Source organism: Tribolium madens, unplaced genomic scaffold (assembly GCF_015345945.1).
Source record: "Tribolium madens isolate multiple individuals breed KSU strain unplaced genomic scaffold, Tmad_KSU_1.1 Scaffold_20;HRSCAF=117;Tcas5.2_LG4, whole genome shotgun sequence".
Classification (NCBI taxonomy): Eukaryota; Metazoa; Arthropoda; class Insecta; order Coleoptera; family Tenebrionidae; genus Tribolium; species Tribolium madens.
Genome location: NW_025400985.1, coordinates 8,399,924 through 8,418,788, shown reverse-complemented (window position 1 = coordinate 8,418,788; position 18,865 = coordinate 8,399,924). Strand labels below are relative to the sequence as shown.

At 31.7% G+C, this 18,865-nt stretch overlaps 6 protein-coding genes and 1 long non-coding RNA gene across 9 annotated transcripts; 1 reads left to right on the top strand and 6 right to left on the bottom strand.

Annotated features, from left to right (window-relative positions):
* Nucleotides 1–386: 386 nt before the first annotated feature.
* LOC123004777 lies at nt 387–5,357 on the bottom strand. Its single transcript, XM_044398212.1, has 3 exons — nt 4,683–5,357; nt 3,480–4,628; nt 387–1,167 (listed from the first exon to the last, which is right to left on the bottom strand). Exons 1-3 carry the CDS (start codon nt 4,695–4,697, stop codon nt 955–957), a joined length of 1,377 nt encoding a protein of 458 aa, XP_044254147.1. The 5' UTR covers nt 4,698–5,357; the 3' UTR covers nt 387–954.
* Nucleotides 5,358–6,217: 860 nt separating this feature from the next.
* Nucleotides 6,218–7,425, bottom strand: LOC123005187. Its single transcript, XM_044398839.1, has 6 exons — nt 7,397–7,425; nt 6,829–7,308; nt 6,681–6,780; nt 6,528–6,632; nt 6,323–6,478; nt 6,218–6,277 (listed from the first exon to the last, which is right to left on the bottom strand). Exons 1-6 carry the CDS (start codon nt 7,423–7,425, stop codon nt 6,218–6,220), a joined length of 930 nt encoding a protein of 309 aa, XP_044254774.1.
* A 1,400-nt stretch (nt 7,426–8,825) lies between these two features.
* Nucleotides 8,826–10,460, bottom strand: LOC123004791. Its single transcript, XM_044398225.1, is given in 3 exon segments — nt 8,826–9,922; nt 9,980–10,121; nt 10,170–10,460. Coding segments are annotated over 3 exon segments (621 nt in total). The 3' UTR covers nt 8,826–9,734.
* Nucleotides 10,461–10,482: 22 nt separating this feature from the next.
* LOC123004794 lies at nt 10,483–11,678 on the bottom strand. Its single transcript, XM_044398230.1, has 5 exons — nt 11,517–11,678; nt 11,370–11,454; nt 11,173–11,316; nt 10,984–11,116; nt 10,483–10,754 (listed from the first exon to the last, which is right to left on the bottom strand). Exons 1-5 carry the CDS (start codon nt 11,567–11,569, stop codon nt 10,636–10,638), a joined length of 534 nt encoding a protein of 177 aa, XP_044254165.1. The 5' UTR covers nt 11,570–11,678; the 3' UTR covers nt 10,483–10,635.
* Nucleotides 11,679–11,823: 145 nt separating this feature from the next.
* Nucleotides 11,824–15,075, bottom strand: LOC123004795. Of its 3 annotated transcripts, none has more exons than XM_044398232.1 (5): nt 14,832–15,075; nt 14,346–14,777; nt 12,343–12,489; nt 12,158–12,287; nt 11,824–12,105 (listed from the first exon to the last, which is right to left on the bottom strand). In XM_044398232.1, exons 2-5 carry the CDS (start codon nt 14,406–14,408, stop codon nt 12,002–12,004), a joined length of 444 nt encoding a protein of 147 aa, XP_044254167.1. In that variant the 5' UTR covers nt 14,409–14,777; nt 14,832–15,075; the 3' UTR covers nt 11,824–12,001. The 3 variants fall into 3 exon arrangements, with proteins under 3 accessions (XP_044254167.1, XP_044254166.1, XP_044254168.1); XM_044398231.1 differs by having other exon boundaries at nt 14,346–14,754; XM_044398233.1 differs by having other exon boundaries at nt 14,346–15,075.
* LOC123004796 lies at nt 14,118–15,925 on the top strand. Its single transcript, XR_006412710.1, has 3 exons — nt 14,118–15,249; nt 15,311–15,437; nt 15,570–15,925. It is a non-coding gene; the product is annotated as an uncharacterized LOC123004796 (long non-coding RNA).
* Nucleotides 15,926–16,366: 441 nt separating this feature from the next.
* Nucleotides 16,367–18,577, bottom strand: LOC123004776 (alkaline phosphatase 4-like). The gene is made up of 5 exons (XM_044398211.1): nt 17,996–18,577; nt 17,833–17,893; nt 17,466–17,764; nt 16,893–17,409; nt 16,367–16,847 (listed from the first exon to the last, which is right to left on the bottom strand). Exons 1-5 carry the CDS (start codon nt 18,386–18,388, stop codon nt 16,420–16,422), a joined length of 1,698 nt encoding a protein of 565 aa, XP_044254146.1. The 5' UTR covers nt 18,389–18,577; the 3' UTR covers nt 16,367–16,419.
* Nucleotides 18,578–18,865: the final 288 nt, after the last annotated feature.

Genomic DNA, 18,865 nt, shown 5'->3' with positions numbered 1-18,865 from the left:
ATCATTTTATCATAGAATTGGATAAAGTCGCGTAGGTTGTTTATGTTTGACTTGTTTTTTTTTTGTATGTATAATTGGACTGTTTATAGAACTTTTTACTTCATTTTTATGTTAGCTAGAGGACACGGATTTTTTTAATTGACTTTTGATTCTTTTGAATACTGATGCCTAAAAGTAACATTTTGAGCGCTTGTGCTTAAAATTGGATTTTTAGCAATTTAAAAATCTTGTTTCAAATAAATAAATAAATAAGTATGTAGTTTTATATTAAAAATTCGTAAAATTTAGAAATTATCCTTATGAAAAAAATTACTGCTTACTTACCTAGAGTGGAAATGAAAAGCTTCTCCTACTGATAATAAAAGTAATAAGTAATATTGGTTGAAATTTACTTATTTATTTGAAGAAGGTCAATTACATACAATCTTAATTACAAACATAAATACTAGAACTAAAACCAATGTTTAACTAACTCAGTCTAAACATTATTGCACAAATCCCTATTTAATAAATTGGCTTAAAGCCATTTGTACCATCCGTTGCATTAGTGTGCCTATAGAACAAATAACAGCAATTAAAAACACACCTAGACGCTACAGATGATTAATTGAGTATTGCATTCAACAAATTATAATCTACTTTCTATTAAATCATCAAACGACAGACGGACTTAGTAAATTTTTACAAAATTAATTAACACAACATTTTTACGTGAAACGATATTTAAATGAAATATTTGAAATAAATATGAGTAGACTTAATAATATCACTTGGTTCTCCACAAACTATAGCATCTTATGTACCTACACACGTTTAATAAAATAAAACCAGACACATATCATGTTTTGAACAAGAGAAAGGCTACTTATCTTGAGATAAGTCTTTTTATTTGATTTTACATTAGATACTATATTTTTTTACCTTTTATGATTCGAGTTAAGTAAACGAACTCAATTAATGATGTGCGAGATTTTCGTAAGTCACTTTCGCGTGATATCCGCTTGGACCAGCAAAATATTCCACTTTCTGCATCCGGCCATCAGGTAGCAAAACGTGGTAGTGTCCTTTGGCATTCTCTCCTTCTCGTTTTTCTTCATGTCCGAATTCGTTACCCATTTTGACGTCTCGGATCTTGTAGCCGAAAGCGTATCGTGCGGCATATGTATGCTGAAAAATATAGTCGATTTTTAAACTGAACTTGTAGAAATCTCGGCATTGTTCGGAAGAAAGTTCAAACAATTGAGGAATTATTGGTAAAGTGGTAGAGTCAGAAAGTATTGTTTGGTAAAGATTTGCTTGTTTGATTTGGTGACATGCGCGACTGTCTTTGTGACTTGTATATAAATGAAGATGACGATTGTTGAAGCCAGTACCCTTTAGAAGTGTGTACCGGATAAATAATTTTTTTAAAAGCCCCATCTCCTTATTTGTTTAACATTGAACATATGTATATCTTGGGGCTGTTATTCAAATACGTAATTTACAAATGAATTGTTTTTATTTTTATAATTATATAATTATATTAATTAATTAATTAATTATATATAATTGGTTTTATTATTTTATAATGCCTTGCCCAACAAAGTTAAAAACCTAGATATAAAAAAGTGTATTAAATCATATTTACTGTTCGAAGCGTGTTATAACTTAGACAATTTTATTAAAACCTGTAAACTAAACTAAAAAACAGTCTTAACGTTTGTACCACTAGTAAATTCATTCATGGTAATTTTAATAAAGAAACTTGGCAGTTCCAGTTTTTTGAATAAATTTGAAAACAATGTCATTAAACGTCAACACAAAAAATCGTGTAAGAAAATTTAGAGACGAAACATCAAAAAAGAAACAAATTCGGTACCACTAACCGTTTTTAGAAATTTGGAAACGAATAGTTCGCAAGCAGGAAGTTAGAAAAAGGCCCCGTTAAAATGTAGACGCAATTTGTAATGCAGGTTTGCTAAACATTCTCAATTTTTAGCAAGAAATTGTCAAGAATACAAAGTAAACATGAATGAGAAAGAACCTCGGAAAGAACGCAATTAAATTAGTGTCTTGTGCATCGTTTTTGAGGAACGAGTTGAAAAAGTAACAATTTTGAAACTAAACCTGAAGAAGGATTTACAAACTTTGAACTCATTTCAATAAATTATACAAAATTTATTGCCAATCATCATAATACCTACTTGTATCTTTTGCTAAATAACTTTTTTTTGTATAAACGTACTTTTTCTTTAAAGTTTTTTTAGCAAGAACCTCATTTTTGTCTACAACATTGTACTTACTAGCGGTGTGTTTCTATAAAAATTATTACCACTTAATTCTGTCTTTAGAGTCTAAAGTCTAAAGTTTAGAACTTAGGTAATGATGTCAGTCCTCAGGTATTCAATTATAGCGCTTTCAAAGAGCAAACAGACACACAAGATTCATAAAAGTAAAAATTTTGACAACATGTCAATTTGAAAACATAACCATAATTTTTTAACAAAATTTCTAGGGACAAAAACAAAGAGCAAATAAAATTTGTGGCTATGGAGACAAGCTGCTACCAATTTTTTCACCAAAATTTTGACTTGGTAATTTCCATTTAAAGAAAAAACAGATTTTAAAACCTTAGCAGTTTGTTCACATAAATAAAGCAAAAAAACAAAAAAATTAAATATCATCTTTTAACATTTTTGGTAAAATAAATTAAACTTACTAATAACGATATAAGAAAGCTGATTTAGTGTTTAAACTAATGTAATGGCATTAAATATGAACAAAACAAAACCAAATTTCATCACTCGTTTTCTCATAAAAAAAAGAATAACACATATATTTACACAATTTTGTTGTTCTTCTTTTCAATATTAAACAAGCATGAAACATCAAGTAGAAAGTACAGCTTTAAAAAATAAAAGTCGTAGATTAAGATAAATCTGCGCGATTGTTACCAGTCATTTATGTTAATAACTACATTTTATAATTGAAAACTATACACGCTCGTTCACTTTCGTTAATGCTAATGCAACTTTATTCTGTATCTTAAATAATTTTTTGATATTGGGCCTATGATAGGAGCGTACACGATGCCTTTTATACGAGTATTTAGGACGATGAGAGTCATGACTGTGACCCGCATAAACATTAGACCCCTTATTGTAATGATCATTTGAATTATTAATGATAATGTAATTGGACGGTTCGTGGTTTTTGTTAATTGGCAAAATTTTGTTTACGCTATCTAAAAAATCTGTTTTAGATTTCTCTTGCACCGGATGAAGAAATTTATGTTTAGAAATCGGATGATAAACTGGATGATAATGTGGACTATGATTGTGATGTTTTCGTTTCCGTTTGCGGAAACGGCGCAAAGCTTCAGGCTGAGTTGTGTTAGAAATTACAGTGCTGTTATCATTGTCAAGGACTTGATCATAATCATAATCAAAATCGGTGTCATTACCTACAAGCTCCCTCTTATTTCTTAACAAATTACTTACATCATCAACACCTTCAAGTTTTAACTGATGAATAACTTCAGGAAGAATTTTTTGATTTTGACTTTGAGTCTCTAAAACGAGTTGTTGATAGTCGTTAGGGTTTTCACGAGGCTTCGGATTTATCTTCTGCGAATTTAACTTAGTTTTTGCAGTTTCGTTTCGTTGATGTTGTTTCAGTTGCACGGCTAGAGGTTGTACTGAAATTGGCAATGGCTGTGAAACGTGTTGTTTAAGTGGTAGAGGTTGTGGAAGTCGTTCTGCTTTAATCCCTTGATTATGAAGAGCAATTTGAGCTAGAGCTTTTTTCTGGGCTTCAACTTGAGCTTTCGCAATGGCCTGATGTTGAGCTTCGACATGGGCAAGAGCTTGTTGTTGAGCATCAGCTAAGGCTTTGGCTAGTTGAGCTTTCGCGTTTTCGTCCAGTTGAGATTGAAGTGCTTCAAGGGAGAGATTCTGATCAACATTTGGGTGAGTGCGAGGGTTTGGTATATCAACACTATGCTCGATGACAGGTGTAGGTAAAGGGCCTTTAATTGGAGGCAGGACTAGCGTAGACTGGGTTGATTCAAGGAGCCGTTTCAACCCTTCTAATTGGTTACTAGGAGGTTGGCCTACCAATGCATTCAAAGCGTTTAAATCGTGCTCAGATCTTTGATTTTTGATGTATACAAGGTGGTTGCTATCTTGTCGTTTGATTTTACTATCAAAGTCGTCGTAATGATTACTAGGTTTCAATTTGCGACTCGTTACCGGTTTTTTCGTGCTTGATAATTGCGAGATTTTTTGCCACATGGAATAGAGAGATGTCGTGTTACTCCTGTTGGTTTTTTCCTGCGGAAGCTTGTATTTTTCTTGTTTTCGTGATGAAGAGACTGCAGGGTCGATGACTTGTGATTTGGCCTTTTTCAAAATATTTTGCATGTCAACACGTTGTTGTTTAGCGTACCGAAACATTTTTTGATTTTGTTGAATTGCTCCTTGAAAATTGAAAGTTTGAGGTTTGTATAATCTATCCTTTGGATGATTAAAGGGATCTCGTGCTACTCTAGTATTTGATTCTGAGTGAATTGTCTCGTCCACATTTTCGTACACTTGAGGGTCGACTCCTAACACCACTTGCAGTGTAAGCAAAACAAAAACTGTTGCAATCTACAAAATATAAAATGTGTAAATAAATCACTAACACAAAATTTTGAAACGTACATTTTGATTTAACATTTTGACTTGGGTTTCACTAGCACTTTTTGGTCGACCTTGCCTTAAGAGCTTAACATTGGCACTGAAGGAAACACACGGATCACTTTCATTTCTATACCCCGTAATGTGATTATAGATGATTTGTCTGGAGATAGTCTTTCTCTTAATTTATGAGGCAAGGTGTGAGTGGGAGCGAGAGGAAAGTACAACGCATGTCATACTCATAGCTGCTGAAGAAAAAGCATTTCTCTTGTCTGGAGAGTAGGTCGTGAGCATAGTGACCACATTCTTGATAAGAAACACTGATAACATGTGGCAAAAAAGGCAATGCAATTATAATTTTACCATCACATTACTTCATTGATCATCTACAAAATTTGGTACAAAATGTGAAACTACATGCACCTGCCTGGAAACCCCAAGAGTGCCAAAATTGACTTTTTGATAAGAAAATTAATTGGTTTTATGTTAATTCAGACAAATAATTTAATTTTACAGTCTCACATTATTCACCATTTAAACATCATCATAGGTGAAAGTGTTCACTGATACTTTTATAATGAGTGCAACGGAGCGTAGTGTGTTATACTAGAAATGAATGAAAATTATGTTTCCCAAACACATAATTATTTAAAAAACAATGGTACAAGCAATTGAATAAGAATTTGACAAAAAAATTTAAAAAACATAATGGTATTTGTCAATGATACACGCTTTTCTATCCCCTAAACGATCTAAATTGGAGTTAATTTTTCCATAAATTAAAACCAGTTTCTAATAAAGCTAATGAATTTGGATTAGTGAAATATGATTTTGATTTATTTATAATTTTTACATATTTATTTGTATAATTAATTGTTGGAAACCTCTGTTCAATTTTCTAAAAAAAAATAATCTAAACGTTCCACAATAATTAATAAAAAATTGCAGTAAAAAATTCGTAGCATGAGTAACAAAATGAAAACAATAATTACTTCAAATATAAAACAAGACAACTAACATATTAAACAAAATATATGAATAATAAGATATATAACATGAATATTATGTTCAGAAATTTAAATTAATATTGAATTGATGTTCAAGCCAGTCAAGAAAAGTTGATCAATACTAATTGCTGCACAATTTTTTGTTATAATTAAGGAATTTTTTTTCTATCACTGAAAACATATCTAGGAACTTACCTGGTTTTGTTATTTATAAAATTGGTACCTGTGGAAATGTAGTTCTTTTGTGAATTACTTTGATACTGTTGTGTCTATAACGATTTATTGCATTATCACAGCTGTTACTAGATTATTTTAATATTTAGTTTAATGATTGTATTTTAAAAATAGATCATTAGACACATGACGCTAAATTTCTAACCCAGAAGCAGCGTAGATTGTATTTGTTGAATTTTTTTTCGTATGTATTTTAACGTTTATCAAAGAAAAAGAACAAAAACATTATTTAGACTTAGCTACATAAAATGGTGCTATTTACTATTTTTTAATTTAAATTCGAAGATTACTTCTTAGCACTTGTTTTAAAATGTGGTTCTAAAGGTCGAAGTAAACTTTAGCTACAACTGAAAGTATTGAAAAAATTCCACGAACGATCTGTAAAAAAATGTTAATATTACATTTAAAAACTTTGATACATACAGAAACTCCTAACGAGTAATTAACTGAAAGATTTTCTGAAAATTTGAGCTTACAAGGCTGCATGATATTGATTAGCATAAGTCTATAAATTCTCTTATTCTTTTCATTAAATGTATACCATTTGATTGAATTACATGAATGTACGACATTAGCAGCCTACAAATTTTGAAGTAAATGATTCGATGATACTATTCAATGAATCTACCTGAACTTCGATTGACTGCCCGGCTAGAATTAAAGCCCCAAATGTGAAGACAGCAGCAAATGCTCCGACACCAAAACGTACGTAATGCTCGTAGTGAAATTTGCCCTTTAAAATTAAAATTTTGCATTTCGTTTAATTATTTACTTATATTACTATCAAAAGATGAAGGCCAAAGCTGAATAACAGTAAACCTCCAAGTATCGAAAACGTAACTATAAAATTACGTATTTCTTTTAATTTCAATCGATGGAACCTAGAAATAGTTTTAAGTAAAAATATTTACCGAAAATGTTAAAATTACGCTAGAAACTCTTGATGCCTTATTATGCAAAACTTGAGCCTTTTTGCTACAATTTTTTGATAATCGGTGTCATAAAAGAGCTTTTCGTCACAGATTTTTGTCTTTTGTTCTCCAATATTTACAACATACTTAATAAATAAAATTGCTTGAAATCGTAAGTGTTGGGTGGCATAGATGACTTGATAAGCGTGCACAATCATGACATAAGCAAACAATGGAAAAGTTGCTCTATAAATGATGCTAAGAACCCTCTTTTGACGTGGCCAATACTCTTCGAAAAATCTCAACGCATAGAAGATTTCTTTATCATCGTCAATTGGGTGAGTATACCAGTAGGAAGCATATAGAGTAATAACAACATTTAATACAGACAATATGTTTGTAATCCTTATTTCGTATTTAATGCGCGAATGAACTTCCCTTCCAGCACAATCAATGGTCCAAAATTTAAACTGTTTTCTCACGTCTCTAACGATTTCACTTCGAAATAAAATGGTCAAAATTGCTAACAGACCCTAAATTTACATGCGATTTTAAACAATTCTGGTTTTACAAAAGATATACCTACATAAAAGCTTCCAATGAACATAGGTGCATAGTGAACGAACTCGTTTGCTGTCAAGTTGTACAGTAATAATGCACGAATTGTTACAAAGTTTACAACTAAATGTATTCCAAAAACTATCCATAAAGCCAACTTTACAATTTTCGGTTCAAATACATCAGAACAAATAAATCTCAGTGTCTTGAGATAATCATCTAAAATTTGAAGTTTTTAAAAACAAGATTAGACAATGATTTAATTAACTTTTAGTTAAAGGTTCAAAGCAATAATCAACCATTTTGCTTGAGTTTGTTGTATAAAATTCACCTTTCTAGATTAGGTATACAGACTATTGAAACATAATTATCTAAAAAAAATTAAGAAGAACGGTAGCTATAATTACTAGAGAACATAATATGACTGGCGAGGAATCTACTAACTGATAATCAAATCAACACACAAAGTATGTCCAATTTATATAAATTTTTTATATCTCTTTCAGACATAATACTTAAGTATAAATGACGGCTTCTAATGTTTCAATTAATTGTGCTTGTGCGATCAGGAATATTGGGGGGAGGGCGTAAGAACACATGCCTAAATAATATTTCAATAATTGTTAATATTATTATAATAAATAAATAATAATATAATAATAATTATATTAAATAATATATAATAACCTTCGGAGAAAAAGCCGAACTCATATGGACAAGGAATAAAATTGATAGGAAAAAGGGCTTAAGTAATACTGAAATATCTAATATTATAAAAAATGAGAAAATTGTCGTTATTGACTTGTTACCAAAAAAAAATTAGAAAAGATGAATCAGGTATAATTAATTTTCGACCATCCAATTGTTATGGCTCACATTGGGTGTGTTACATAAACAAACCATATTTAAGATATTTTACATTTTCACAGTTTTGGAATTTCTTCACCAGAAAAGATTAAAAAATATTTGTTAAGTAGCGGAAAAAATATTGCGAGGAACAGCACACAACTACAAATCAATTATTCTGTTTTATGTGGTCATTACTGTATACAATAGTATGTAATAAATACTCTAAACAAAGGTAAAGATTTTTTTGTTATATAATATTCTTATATTAAACAGATACCGTGTGTTTAAATGAGAAAAGATTCACCTTTGCCAACTCGTGAACCGTCTTTGACTTGTGCTCCGCACCCTTCGTGAGAACTGATAATACTATTTCTAAAAAAAATTAAAGATAAATTAAACGAAATGCTTTTTGTTTTAGGTCAAATGGAGACAAGTCCATTACAAATGTTATTTCAATATTTGAATGTAATTAAAAAATTACATATATACATATTATCTCTAGTATGTTATAAATGGAAAAATATCTACAAAAACGCTTGTATGCATGCATACAGAGAAAGTTACATATATTTTTATAACATTGGAATCGGATTATCTAATTAGTAAATTATTAATTAGTGCATCGGGATTATCTTCGTTAGCTCTACCTCCACTAGTTTGTTTATCTCTTGGTGCAGAGGTAATAGAAATCTTAGATAATAAGAGACTAAAAATATCAGAAAGGATTGAAGAATATAAGTTAGTTTATAAATTTTATGAACAGTTATATGTAAAGCTGATAAAATAAATGAAAAAGAAATAAATTTACTTGAAGAAGAATTTGCGTAACCTAATTAACCACGTGGGATGTAAATGGATCCATAGCAATGAAGATCTATCAAAAAGATTGGTAAATCTAGAATACAACGACGCCGTACAGCAGTAAAATTTTACTGGTCCTATAACCAACAAAGGCAATCCATACCATTAGAAAACATAATAATGGCCTACGAAGCAATTACACCGGATCGAGTGGTACTCCGTATCCGTGATGTTAATGTTTTTTTTCTGTTGAATTACGCTTTCCGACTCAAAACAGTCTAGATCAATTCATGGCTTATATCACGCCAGAAAGTTATTGTTATCAAGAGTTATAAATTTTTCATTGGAGCTCAGAAAATGTTTTTAATAAAGTATGAAAGTGGGTAGCTGAATATCATACATTAGATATCAGTACCTATGTAAGTTTGAGATAAAATCATGTTTCTTCTGTTGCCAATTGGATTTTACATCATTTCCCACTAATTATTATTGCAGTTAGCAAAACTAGACAGAATAAAAGCTGAAGTCTGGATTTATGTTCTATATTTCTACAAATTTTAATCTGCAACACGTTACCGTTTTTTTTGTGGTTTTTGCCTGAATTCATCAAATAATTAATGTATTCTAAAGTAGCCGCACGTTCACAACAAATGTTTCTTTAATAAAATTCCACAATTTCTACTTATGTTAATAATAATTTTTATTAATCAGTTTGCTTAACGAGAAGTACTTGCACCACTTGTGTTGTGCAAATCAATTCTAACACACGGCATACGCTTTTTGGCACGTCTCCTTACAGTTGCGACAGTCCTTTTATGTAGTAAACTATCAGTTCCCTCGATAATTAGTTGCTCAACTCTGTCAAAAATCAACTCAGCAAAACAGGTGATTGTAAACAACAACACTAAAATGACCAGAGAAGAGAAATAACAACAATTATTGTAAATTAATTTAAAATTACCAAACTGTACAGCAACTAAACTTGCAATTCCTATTGGATAGTTAAATGCGTTAAATTCGGTAAAAACGACTAAAGCTGACGCTAATTCACATACAATGTATAAAAAGTAATGGCAACTAACATACCAGTTGTACCTCTCTCCCTAAAAACCCGTTTAAAATTTCTTATGGTCAAGTAATTCAACACTTACACGTAAAGCATGAAATGACATGTATGCCATATTGACAAAAATTAAAATATTTGCAGTGAACAGAATTGTGAAAGATACTAGTTTATGTGTTTTAAAAGAAGAAGCTTCATCCTTTGAAGAAAGACTTTTTACATCCACGAAGATCTCAACACCTCCAATTGAAATTACTAAAGAACAAATTGTCTGCAAGTTTACTTTTTACCTTTTAAAGTCCCATTAAGTTTTCTCTCTTACCAAAGATGTAACAGAAACCGTAAATAACAATATTTTGTATTCAATCAGACGTACCATTCTGACAAGGATAAATGACAAAAAGGTGTCAAAAAGGTTTTTATTTAGTTAGGTTGACAATAACCATAGATTATAACATAAGAATCATTAGTACAAACATAATTATAAACAATAATTTTTAGAATTTCCACTTCGTACATTTAGTTAATCTGGAGTATATAGGTACACTCAACTACTATACCCTCAAGGATATGCTCTGTGTCTTGTTTCTTTTAATATTAAGACAAGTTCCATGTTGATGCAATTGCTTTTGCCATAATTTGATGACGATAAAAGTAGAAAAACTATCAAACACTGCAAAGGCAAACTTTTTTAATTCTGTTACAAACGAAAACATTGTGAACAATCGTCTTTTCTTAGGTAGTTGGAAGTGTTATTAAAGAAAGAAAACAGTTCTTGGTTTAGACGATTAAAAAGCCAACAAAATGAAATGTGTGAATGGTGTCCTTTTTTCGACATTATTCTATTATTATTGTTTCATGTTTCTTGAATAACCCACTTTGTTTTCCATTTTTTTACTTACTCAGGACAACAACACTGTAGACGAGCATTATCGGCAAAATACCATCAAAAATACCATAGACACATGAAGCTACTATCAAAAAAATTTCAAACACCTTTACTATAATCCACGTGGTGTACCGCTTCGGATCGGCCTCCAATCACGTTAAAAATTACATTATTCCAAACTTCCGTTACAGAAAAAACTTACAATTTTTAAACCATTATACAATTCATTGCTAACCCATGCTACCATCACGATGTAACCACACATTAAGAAAATTCCAGTTGCATCGAAAAAACGAGAATCACTGAGTTTCTCGGAAACAACATGCACCGCTAAAAACGACAGAATCTGAAATCAACGAACTTAACACATTTTTCCTTCAAAGTGATTGGAATTATAACCAAACCGGTAGCCGTAATCCTTAAATTGTACGTTTCTGGGTCATTTGGGAAGTACTCGTTCCAAAAAGACAAGACATGAATGCATCTAAGGATAAACAAATTGGAAATAAAGGAAAGTAAGTAGGTATAAACAGATAAAAGGCTTACTTTATAGAACTTTTGGGCACTTGAATTATTTTTGGCGCAGTAGTGATAGACATTTTACATTAATTTGTTGATTATTACTCAATTCTCATTTTTCACATACCAATTTACCAGTAGTACAAATTAGAGGTTACCATAGAATAAGAAGAAGAGGGACTCCATTAATCTGTGCCAATAGACAACCAGCTTTACGAGCTTAGAAAAATCAAATAATTTTACATTATTGGGAACGCTAAGTTTTGGCCAGTTTTTTTTTAGAATATTTAAAAAAAGCATTTAAATATAAGGTGGAATAAAAAACGGATTAACACATCAAAACTGATTTTATTGAATAAACGAAACATCAGTTTAAAGTAGGTGTATTGCATAAATCTATGTTACTAAAACTACTTATATTTTATTTAATACGTATTGTCTGTGATCACAGTCTGTATAGGCACGTCTAATTTGTGGTTAGAAATATCTAAAAATGATTCCTTCTTAAGGCATTAATGAACACTTAATAGTTTATAATTATTTTCTATTCTGTGACTTGAGTTTTTACATTGTCGAAAATACTGACATACGCTAAACCATAAATACCAACTCACACCTGAAAAGCAACGTATTATTTAAAATGTTTTAATATTTTTGATTGTACTTACTTATGAAAAATACATTGAATAACAACTGAGAAACGTAACTCAAAGTGGAATATATTATGATGAAATAGGAGAGAACTGCAAAAACAGGACAACTCACTACTAACCAAGGTAAAAGAAGTAAAGCATTGCCCTGAAACAGTAAATTAAAAAAAAAAGATCAATACCTGATGGAACTTGTATTTTACCCAAAGAGCACCCACTACTAAGGTTCCTATTAGAAATAGGTGGAATATAAGATGTATCAACAGATAAATAATATCTCCTTGGGTCGCGGGTCGTTCTTCTTCGATGATTTTCCGAATAGCCTCAAACAACCCATACGCCACAAACACCTAAAAATCATAGGAATAATTTTCTCATACCAGTGTCAGTATTTATACATTTCATAGTTATTGTAACGTGTAATGTTCATACCCACAGATCAGAGAGAAAAAAATCGGAAACGGCCATAAGCCTCCTGTATAAAAAAACGACCCCTAATTCAAATCTAATGAACACCTGACTCACCAGAGGCGCAGAAACCAGTTGAAAAAATAAAAACGCACCAAATTCAAAAACACAGAGGGTAATGTTGTATTGCTTGTTACTGAATTGTATTTTTTTATTATAATGAATTTATTAGTGAGAAATACACATTTTAGTCCAAACAAACTTATTTAATATTAATGAACAAAATTTTTTTTCAATACATATTTGATTGTTACTTGAAACTTTAATTTTATTTTGGAATCTGCTAGCCCACAGGTTCCGCATTATTAAAAACATTTTCAAGAACAAATTCGTCGAATCTTCATTACATAAACTGACAATATTAATAATGTGTTCTATGTTTTTAATCATCTCAATTACAACTTATAATTATAAATTATAAGTGGGAAATTAGTATCAGAATTAATAATATTATCAATTTCAATGGCCTTCTCAATATTTGTTTCCTCTCCTGGTTCTGAAATCAATAAGTATGGAAAGTACTCATAGGTACTAACCTATGTGAAAAATCTTACACATTTTTTATATAACTTATGTTTGGTATAGAACCGCGTAATAATACAAATCTTAACCATTTTCTGCCAACTGCTCTTGAGCGAAATGATCATTGCAAACCCGAAAATTTCGTTTGGTATAATTTACTTCTAGTAAATCTTTCCGATCTACAGTTTCTAGCCATTTCCGTGCTCTAAAATTTCGAATATCCGTAAATGATGCTCACAATACTTACAATTTTTATTTACAATGACGAATCTGTGGGAAGTGAAAAAAAGTGATATCGCTATTATTCAATTTATTATTATAACAGGATTTGACAATGCAGTAATTGCCGTGACTTATTTTTTAGTATAAAAACACAAACATATTTATGTAATAATCACAAGGTCAAAGATTCTGACAAACTAAAAAAAAATTGAAAATGGCACTCTTTGTAAATCCGAAATTGTAATGAACACCTGAGACGTAAGATGGCGCTACATCCAATAGGTCACTAACTTAGGGTCGCCAAGTTTCCAATCTTTCTCTCTCTGATCCCTGGTTCAAACCCTTTATAAAAATGGCAACGATTTGAGCCATGTCACGCAACCCAAAATACATTCTCAGATACCACTATGCGATAATTGATGTTCTGTTTGAAATTTAGATGTTGTATCTGTAATAGCTTTGACAGTTTTAAATTGGCGACCTACAGTGTGCTTTTGACGGCACAGATTCAGCCACAGCATTTTTGTGACATTCTCCATTTATCAAGATCACGTCAGTTTTTCGTCGTTTGAGTACATTTTGAATTCAAGGGGAAAAAAGTGGAATTGATGACACTGTCAAACTTAATTAATGGTATATGAACAACTACTTTGATTTAAATTTAATAATCGAAATTTTTCTAACACAAAAAAGCTAAGTTATTTGTGATAATGTATTATTCAAATGACTCGCCCTGTATAAATCAGAAAATCCGCAACATGTAAACCTGGTTGCCTACCCTTTCAAACTATGCTGTGATCACTTATTTATCTTCTTATCACGAACAGCTGCTACCCATAGAACATACAACAGAGCAAGACAAGAAACGGTATAACATTGCCATAAGATTATATAGCCCTAGAAAGTCTATAACTCCAACAATTAAGAGATTACTTCTGCTTTACCTCTCTTTAAAAACGGATAGCTCATAAATCTTAACATAAAAAAAACTCACCCCATGCAGTCCTCCTATCATTATGACCCTCTTCTTGAGGCTAAAATCAAACTTCGGAATCATTTCATGTGTGAAATTGTCACTAAACGTCCATCAAAACCTAGCCCACTGAGACTTGTTGGTATTATCTCCAGCTGCTGTCATCGTGTAAACAGTTTCCACGTGCGTGTTTTAACAGGGGCCACTCCAACGTCTGGTATCCCAATCGAAATATCTCGCATGATTTGCGTGTGAATAGTGGTCTATTAACAGCGTCGGAAGTACCGTTTTTCCCGCATTATTTATTTACAATGCACGTGACTGGTCTCACGATTGCAGTGAAAATTTTGTCCTGGCTTTTCACTGCAAGCTACGCAGCATCGCGTTTCCACGGCTTTACAATCGGACAGTTTTTCTCTCGAGGGTTAAACTAAAATTTATGAAAGAACGAATCTTGATAAACGGAAAATAAGCCATGCTTTTAATGCATGATTCAACACAACATACCTGGAATCAATGCGTAATTGATAAAATGCAAATACACTGCAGTCATGTCGAGATTTCGATGTTTCGGATGAGAGCTACTGCGTTGGACGATTGCGAGGAAAGCAAGGCTGTTGTAGAAAATCAATTGGAATCTGAGGCCCACTTCAACTCGGTTTTACACCGAGTATTCTATTATTTAAAATATTACGAGGACTAGGTAGGTAGGTGTATACCTAACTATCGACTGATAAATTGACGTAAAGTAATAGATTTTATTTGTATGATTAGCTGATAGTGTGGTGTAGTTTGGTCCATTTTGTCCCATCATAATCAATTGGGTTTTGGTAATGACAATTTACGTAAATACGTGTGGGCGAATTAGAAGTTATAAATAGCCCCGCTCTAATTTAAATATTAGGTATTTCTATAACTACTATAGGTATACGAGGGATGGGTTAAAGACTTTCGTTCTTAAACTAATCTTTATTCCACTCTTACAGGTGGTTAAAATCAAATACAAGCAAAAATCCTATTTGCTAGTCCAATGTTCACTTGTAAAGTTTAAGTGATGCAACAGAAACAAACGGAATAAATAAAATATTTGTGTGGCATTGACAGTAAATTAAGGTATTTATTATAATAATATAATAACTTAAACGTAAATTAGTTTAATTGAAGAGTCACCTGTTGAATAATATTGAAAGAATAAATTTTTTGAAAGATTTATGTTTCATCCTTATTAATTTTGTGTTTTTGCAGGTTTATCCATGGGCGCTGACTACAGAGGTGCATCGAGGCAAATGCACCCATTAAAATTTATTAATGGATCCGGGACACCTATTGAAAATAATGTTTTCTTGCTTAATTTAAAATATAACAATAGTTGCCAATAAAAACCTGGAATTTCGTATTTATTCTGTTGAAAAATTCTACATAATAAGCTTTTTGCATTTTTTTGGTTTTTTGTTGGATTAATTAGGTATTAGCATGTCAGGGCTAGTAGTAAAAATGCTAAAATTTACTGAAACTGAAAAAATTCCAAACTGGAAGAGGGCTATAGCATAAGAACTGTAACAGACTAATACAATTTAAACCAAAGCACAGTTTTTAAGAGTAAAGAAAAGATGGGAACAAAAAGGGAGTATAATTTTTTTTTAATTTTCAAAAAAAGACAAATTTACACATTGAAAAAATTGTATTACTTGATTTTTGCAGTGTATGCGATTATATTGTACTACTGTACTACTTTCTATCGTAATATTTATTTACCACTTTTGGGTTTTTTACTATTATTTATTGTTCTTTTCTTTTGCACTATACGTAAAATTTTATTATTTTTAAATGTTTTATTATACTTATTAAGTTCACTAAATTCAGCAAGAATAGTAATTCTCCTACGTTGTTCTAAAGTTCTGCAAGTGCTACCAACGTAGGTACCAACATATGTATATAAGATCTGAAAAGAAACTTTTGATGTTATTTTATGTGTATTGCTTTTAATTTTAATTTTGCGTATTGTCTAGTCTAGACTATTGACTTAATGTGAAAGATTGTACTTAAAACTTTAAACTGACTTTTTATTTAAATTGGTTTACAATTCCTCATAAAATCACTTGAGATACTTTAAGAAAAACAACATCGAAATCAGTAAATAAAAATTAACGAGTACTGAAAACTCCCCTTGACTTTCCACGTTTTTCCCACATAGCGGATTCATTTTCGATCTAGGTCCGATGCACGCAGCATAACTGATTAAATGTGCTACATAATTTTGCTCAAAGACTCCTCGGACAAGGTGGGACCCAGGTCCTATCCCAAAAATAGCAACATCTTCGCCTCCATGTGTCTCATCATCCATCTCAAAAGTCGCCATTTGTTGATATTTGGGGTTATTGAGAAGGTTTCGATCCTGCCTTACATCACGCCAAGGACCCAAAATCGACGAATTATTGGGAGTATAGTGGTAAGCAAATCCGGGACCATTGGCGTAGGTTAAAGTGAGGGCTGGTTTGTCATCTTCTGTCTCGATTCCATATCCTGTAAAAGTGATTTGGGGAAAAGGAAAAAAAATCAAGTTTTTACCTAAGATGTCATTTCCTCGACGGCTATAACCGTTCAATGTCATGGCGTGCGAATGGTCGGCGGTTACCAGAATCAGAGTATCAGGTCCGCATTCTTCAACAATTAGAGAAACAGTTTTTTCAAATTCTGCTGCTTCTTCTAATGCTAGTCTTGCGTAATTATCGTGATGGCCATGATCGATACGACCACCTTCAACCATCAGGACATACCCATTTTTGCTTCTTTTCAAAATATCCAGACCCTTTTTAGTCATTTGAGACAAGCTGGGGGTGCCTTGGGGACTCTTGTTACGCAGTAATTCGTATGGGAGATGATCGTGGTAAAAAAGTCCTAGAAGGTAATCCACGTCACCAACATTTTCAAGTTGCTTATTATTTGTCACAAATGAAGCCTTAAGCCCTTTGTGGTTATCTATCCACGTTTGAGTAAGATTCAACTTATCATTTCTGACACATTCACCATCACTAAGATCTTCAAAAATGTAACCCATTTGCTGGTAACCTCCTCCTAATATGACCTTTAGAAATTTTTGTAGATATTATTTAAACATAAAACTGGAATTACAATATAAACCTTGAAGTTGTTACCAGGCGCGTCTTCAACAAGTTGTCTGGCTATATCTTTGACGAAAGGTTTAAACTCTTGAGGCATTTCACTATCACACTCCCATTCTCGAAAATGAACGTGAGCATAAGTTGAGGCGGGAGTAGCATGAGTAATTCTTGTGGTTGTAATAATTCCAGTGCTTTTATTAGACAGTTGGGCCCAAGTCATAATACCTTCGAGTTTGCTTGCTTCAAAGACTGTTCGATTTGCAATTGTTTTATGACAATTAACATCGACACCGACAGCTTCATATCGGGTTTTAACACCTGCGAATAAAAATAATTAGTAACAATTAAAAAAAAGATGAAAAACAGAAATTTATATAAAGTGATACCTGTAAAGAGAGCAGTGGCAGTTCCGGCAGAATCTGGCACTTGCATATCCACATTATAAGTCTAAAAGTTGTTAATGTTAAGTTACGAAAACCACATGCAAAAGCCGTTTTTGGTTAGTAAACTATTAAAAAAAACGTTAATTTAATGCTATTAAAACTTTACCTTAACTAAAGCAACATTGGGAAAGTTATCATAAGCAAGTGTGTGATCTTCACCACTTTTTCCACTTCTTTGGCCCTTGTAGATTCGTGTTGCTGTTATGGTATTAATCCCCATCCCATCTCCAATTAAAATAACAACGTTTTTAGCCACTCGTTTCGTACTTTCTTGGTCATATTTCAAGTTTTTTTCCAAATAGTGGTTACCAATATCGTACCAGAAATGTTTATCTTCACGAAGTAACTTGTTATCAGGAGTGGGATTTATATATTGAAACAGATCTAGAGGGACATTGGAAAAATACTCAAAGATGAAAAACTTACTTTCATTGTTCACCACTGCAGCCATCTGCAAAGAGACTAAAAGGCTCAAGATTGTAATTACTAGGAGAAACATTTTTTTAAAATTTAGGACGGGATTAAGTTTGATACTTTTTCTTGTAACTGCTCTAGTTACACATCTTGTTTTAGTTTAAATAACAATTTTTCATGTGATTCATGCATGGTAACAATTAACGACAAAATAATTAGATGATATTTAAACGGATTTGTTGAGCACACAATATGTTCTTAGAAGCTTTTATGTAGATTATTATTGACATAAAACTGTCTACTTTAATTTATATGTTTAAAGAATTCGTTAAAATTGTAATTTTTCGTGACCATGTTGCCTCAAGGACAATTGATACCATTAATTATTGTCCTTTTTTACGCTAACATAACAATTTGAGGTTTGTGGTGCAATATTGCGTGTAACAACCTAATAAAATACATAAAGGGTGTTTATTTCAATTTGGCTTCATAGTTGCCGGTGATATGAGTGTGTTGTGAGCGGAATGTCAGATTAATAACTTCACAATCGCAATCGTTCACA

Excerpts from the sequence above, each read along its gene's own strand:
- LOC123004776 (XM_044398211.1), bottom strand. The coding sequence starts at position 18,388 with ATGTTTCTCCTAGTAATTACAATCTTGAGCCTTTTAGTCTCTTTGCAG. Across the intron at positions 17,894-17,995 it reads CCAATGTTGCTTTAGTTAAG|ACTTATAATGTGGATATGCA; the intron begins GTAAAGTTTTAA and ends AACAACTTTTAG. Across the intron at positions 17,410-17,465 it reads CGCCTGGTAACAACTTCAAG|GTCATATTAGGAGGAGGTTA; the intron begins GTTTATATTGTA and ends AAATTTCTAAAG.
- LOC123004794 (XM_044398230.1), bottom strand. The coding sequence starts at position 11,569 with ATGTCTATCACTACTGCGCCAAAAATAATTCAAGTGCCCAAAAGTTCT. Across the intron at positions 11,455-11,516 it reads GTGCCCAAAAGTTCTATAAA|ATGCATTCATGTCTTGTCTT; the intron begins GTAAGCCTTTTA and ends GTTTATCCTTAG. Across the intron at positions 11,317-11,369 it reads GGATTACGGCTACCGGTTTG|ATTCTGTCGTTTTTAGCGGT; the intron begins GTTATAATTCCA and ends CGTTGATTTCAG.
- LOC123004795 (XM_044398233.1), bottom strand. The coding sequence starts at position 14,408 with ATGATTCCGAAGTTTGATTTTAGCCTCAAGAAGAGGGTCATAATGATA. Across the intron at positions 12,490-14,345 it reads TGATAGGAGGACTGCATGGG|GTGTTTGTGGCGTATGGGTT; the intron begins GTGAGTTTTTTT and ends TATGATTTTTAG. Across the intron at positions 12,288-12,342 it reads TAGTAGTGGGTGCTCTTTGG|GGCAATGCTTTACTTCTTTT; the intron begins GTAAAATACAAG and ends TTACTGTTTCAG.
- LOC123004777 (XM_044398212.1), bottom strand. Across the intron at positions 1,168-3,479 it reads AACTTGAAGGTGTTGATGAT|CATACATATGCCGCACGATA; the intron begins GTAAGTAATTTG and ends TATATTTTTCAG.
- LOC123005187 (XM_044398839.1), bottom strand. The coding sequence starts at position 7,425 with ATGCACCTATGTTCATTGGAAGCTTTTAT. Across the intron at positions 7,309-7,396 it reads TGTTCATTGGAAGCTTTTAT|TGAAATCGTTAGAGACGTGA; the intron begins GTAGGTATATCT and ends TTTATTTCGAAG. Across the intron at positions 6,479-6,527 it reads GGCAGTCAATCGAAGTTCAG|GCTGCTAATGTCGTACATTC; the intron begins GTAGATTCATTG and ends CAAAATTTGTAG.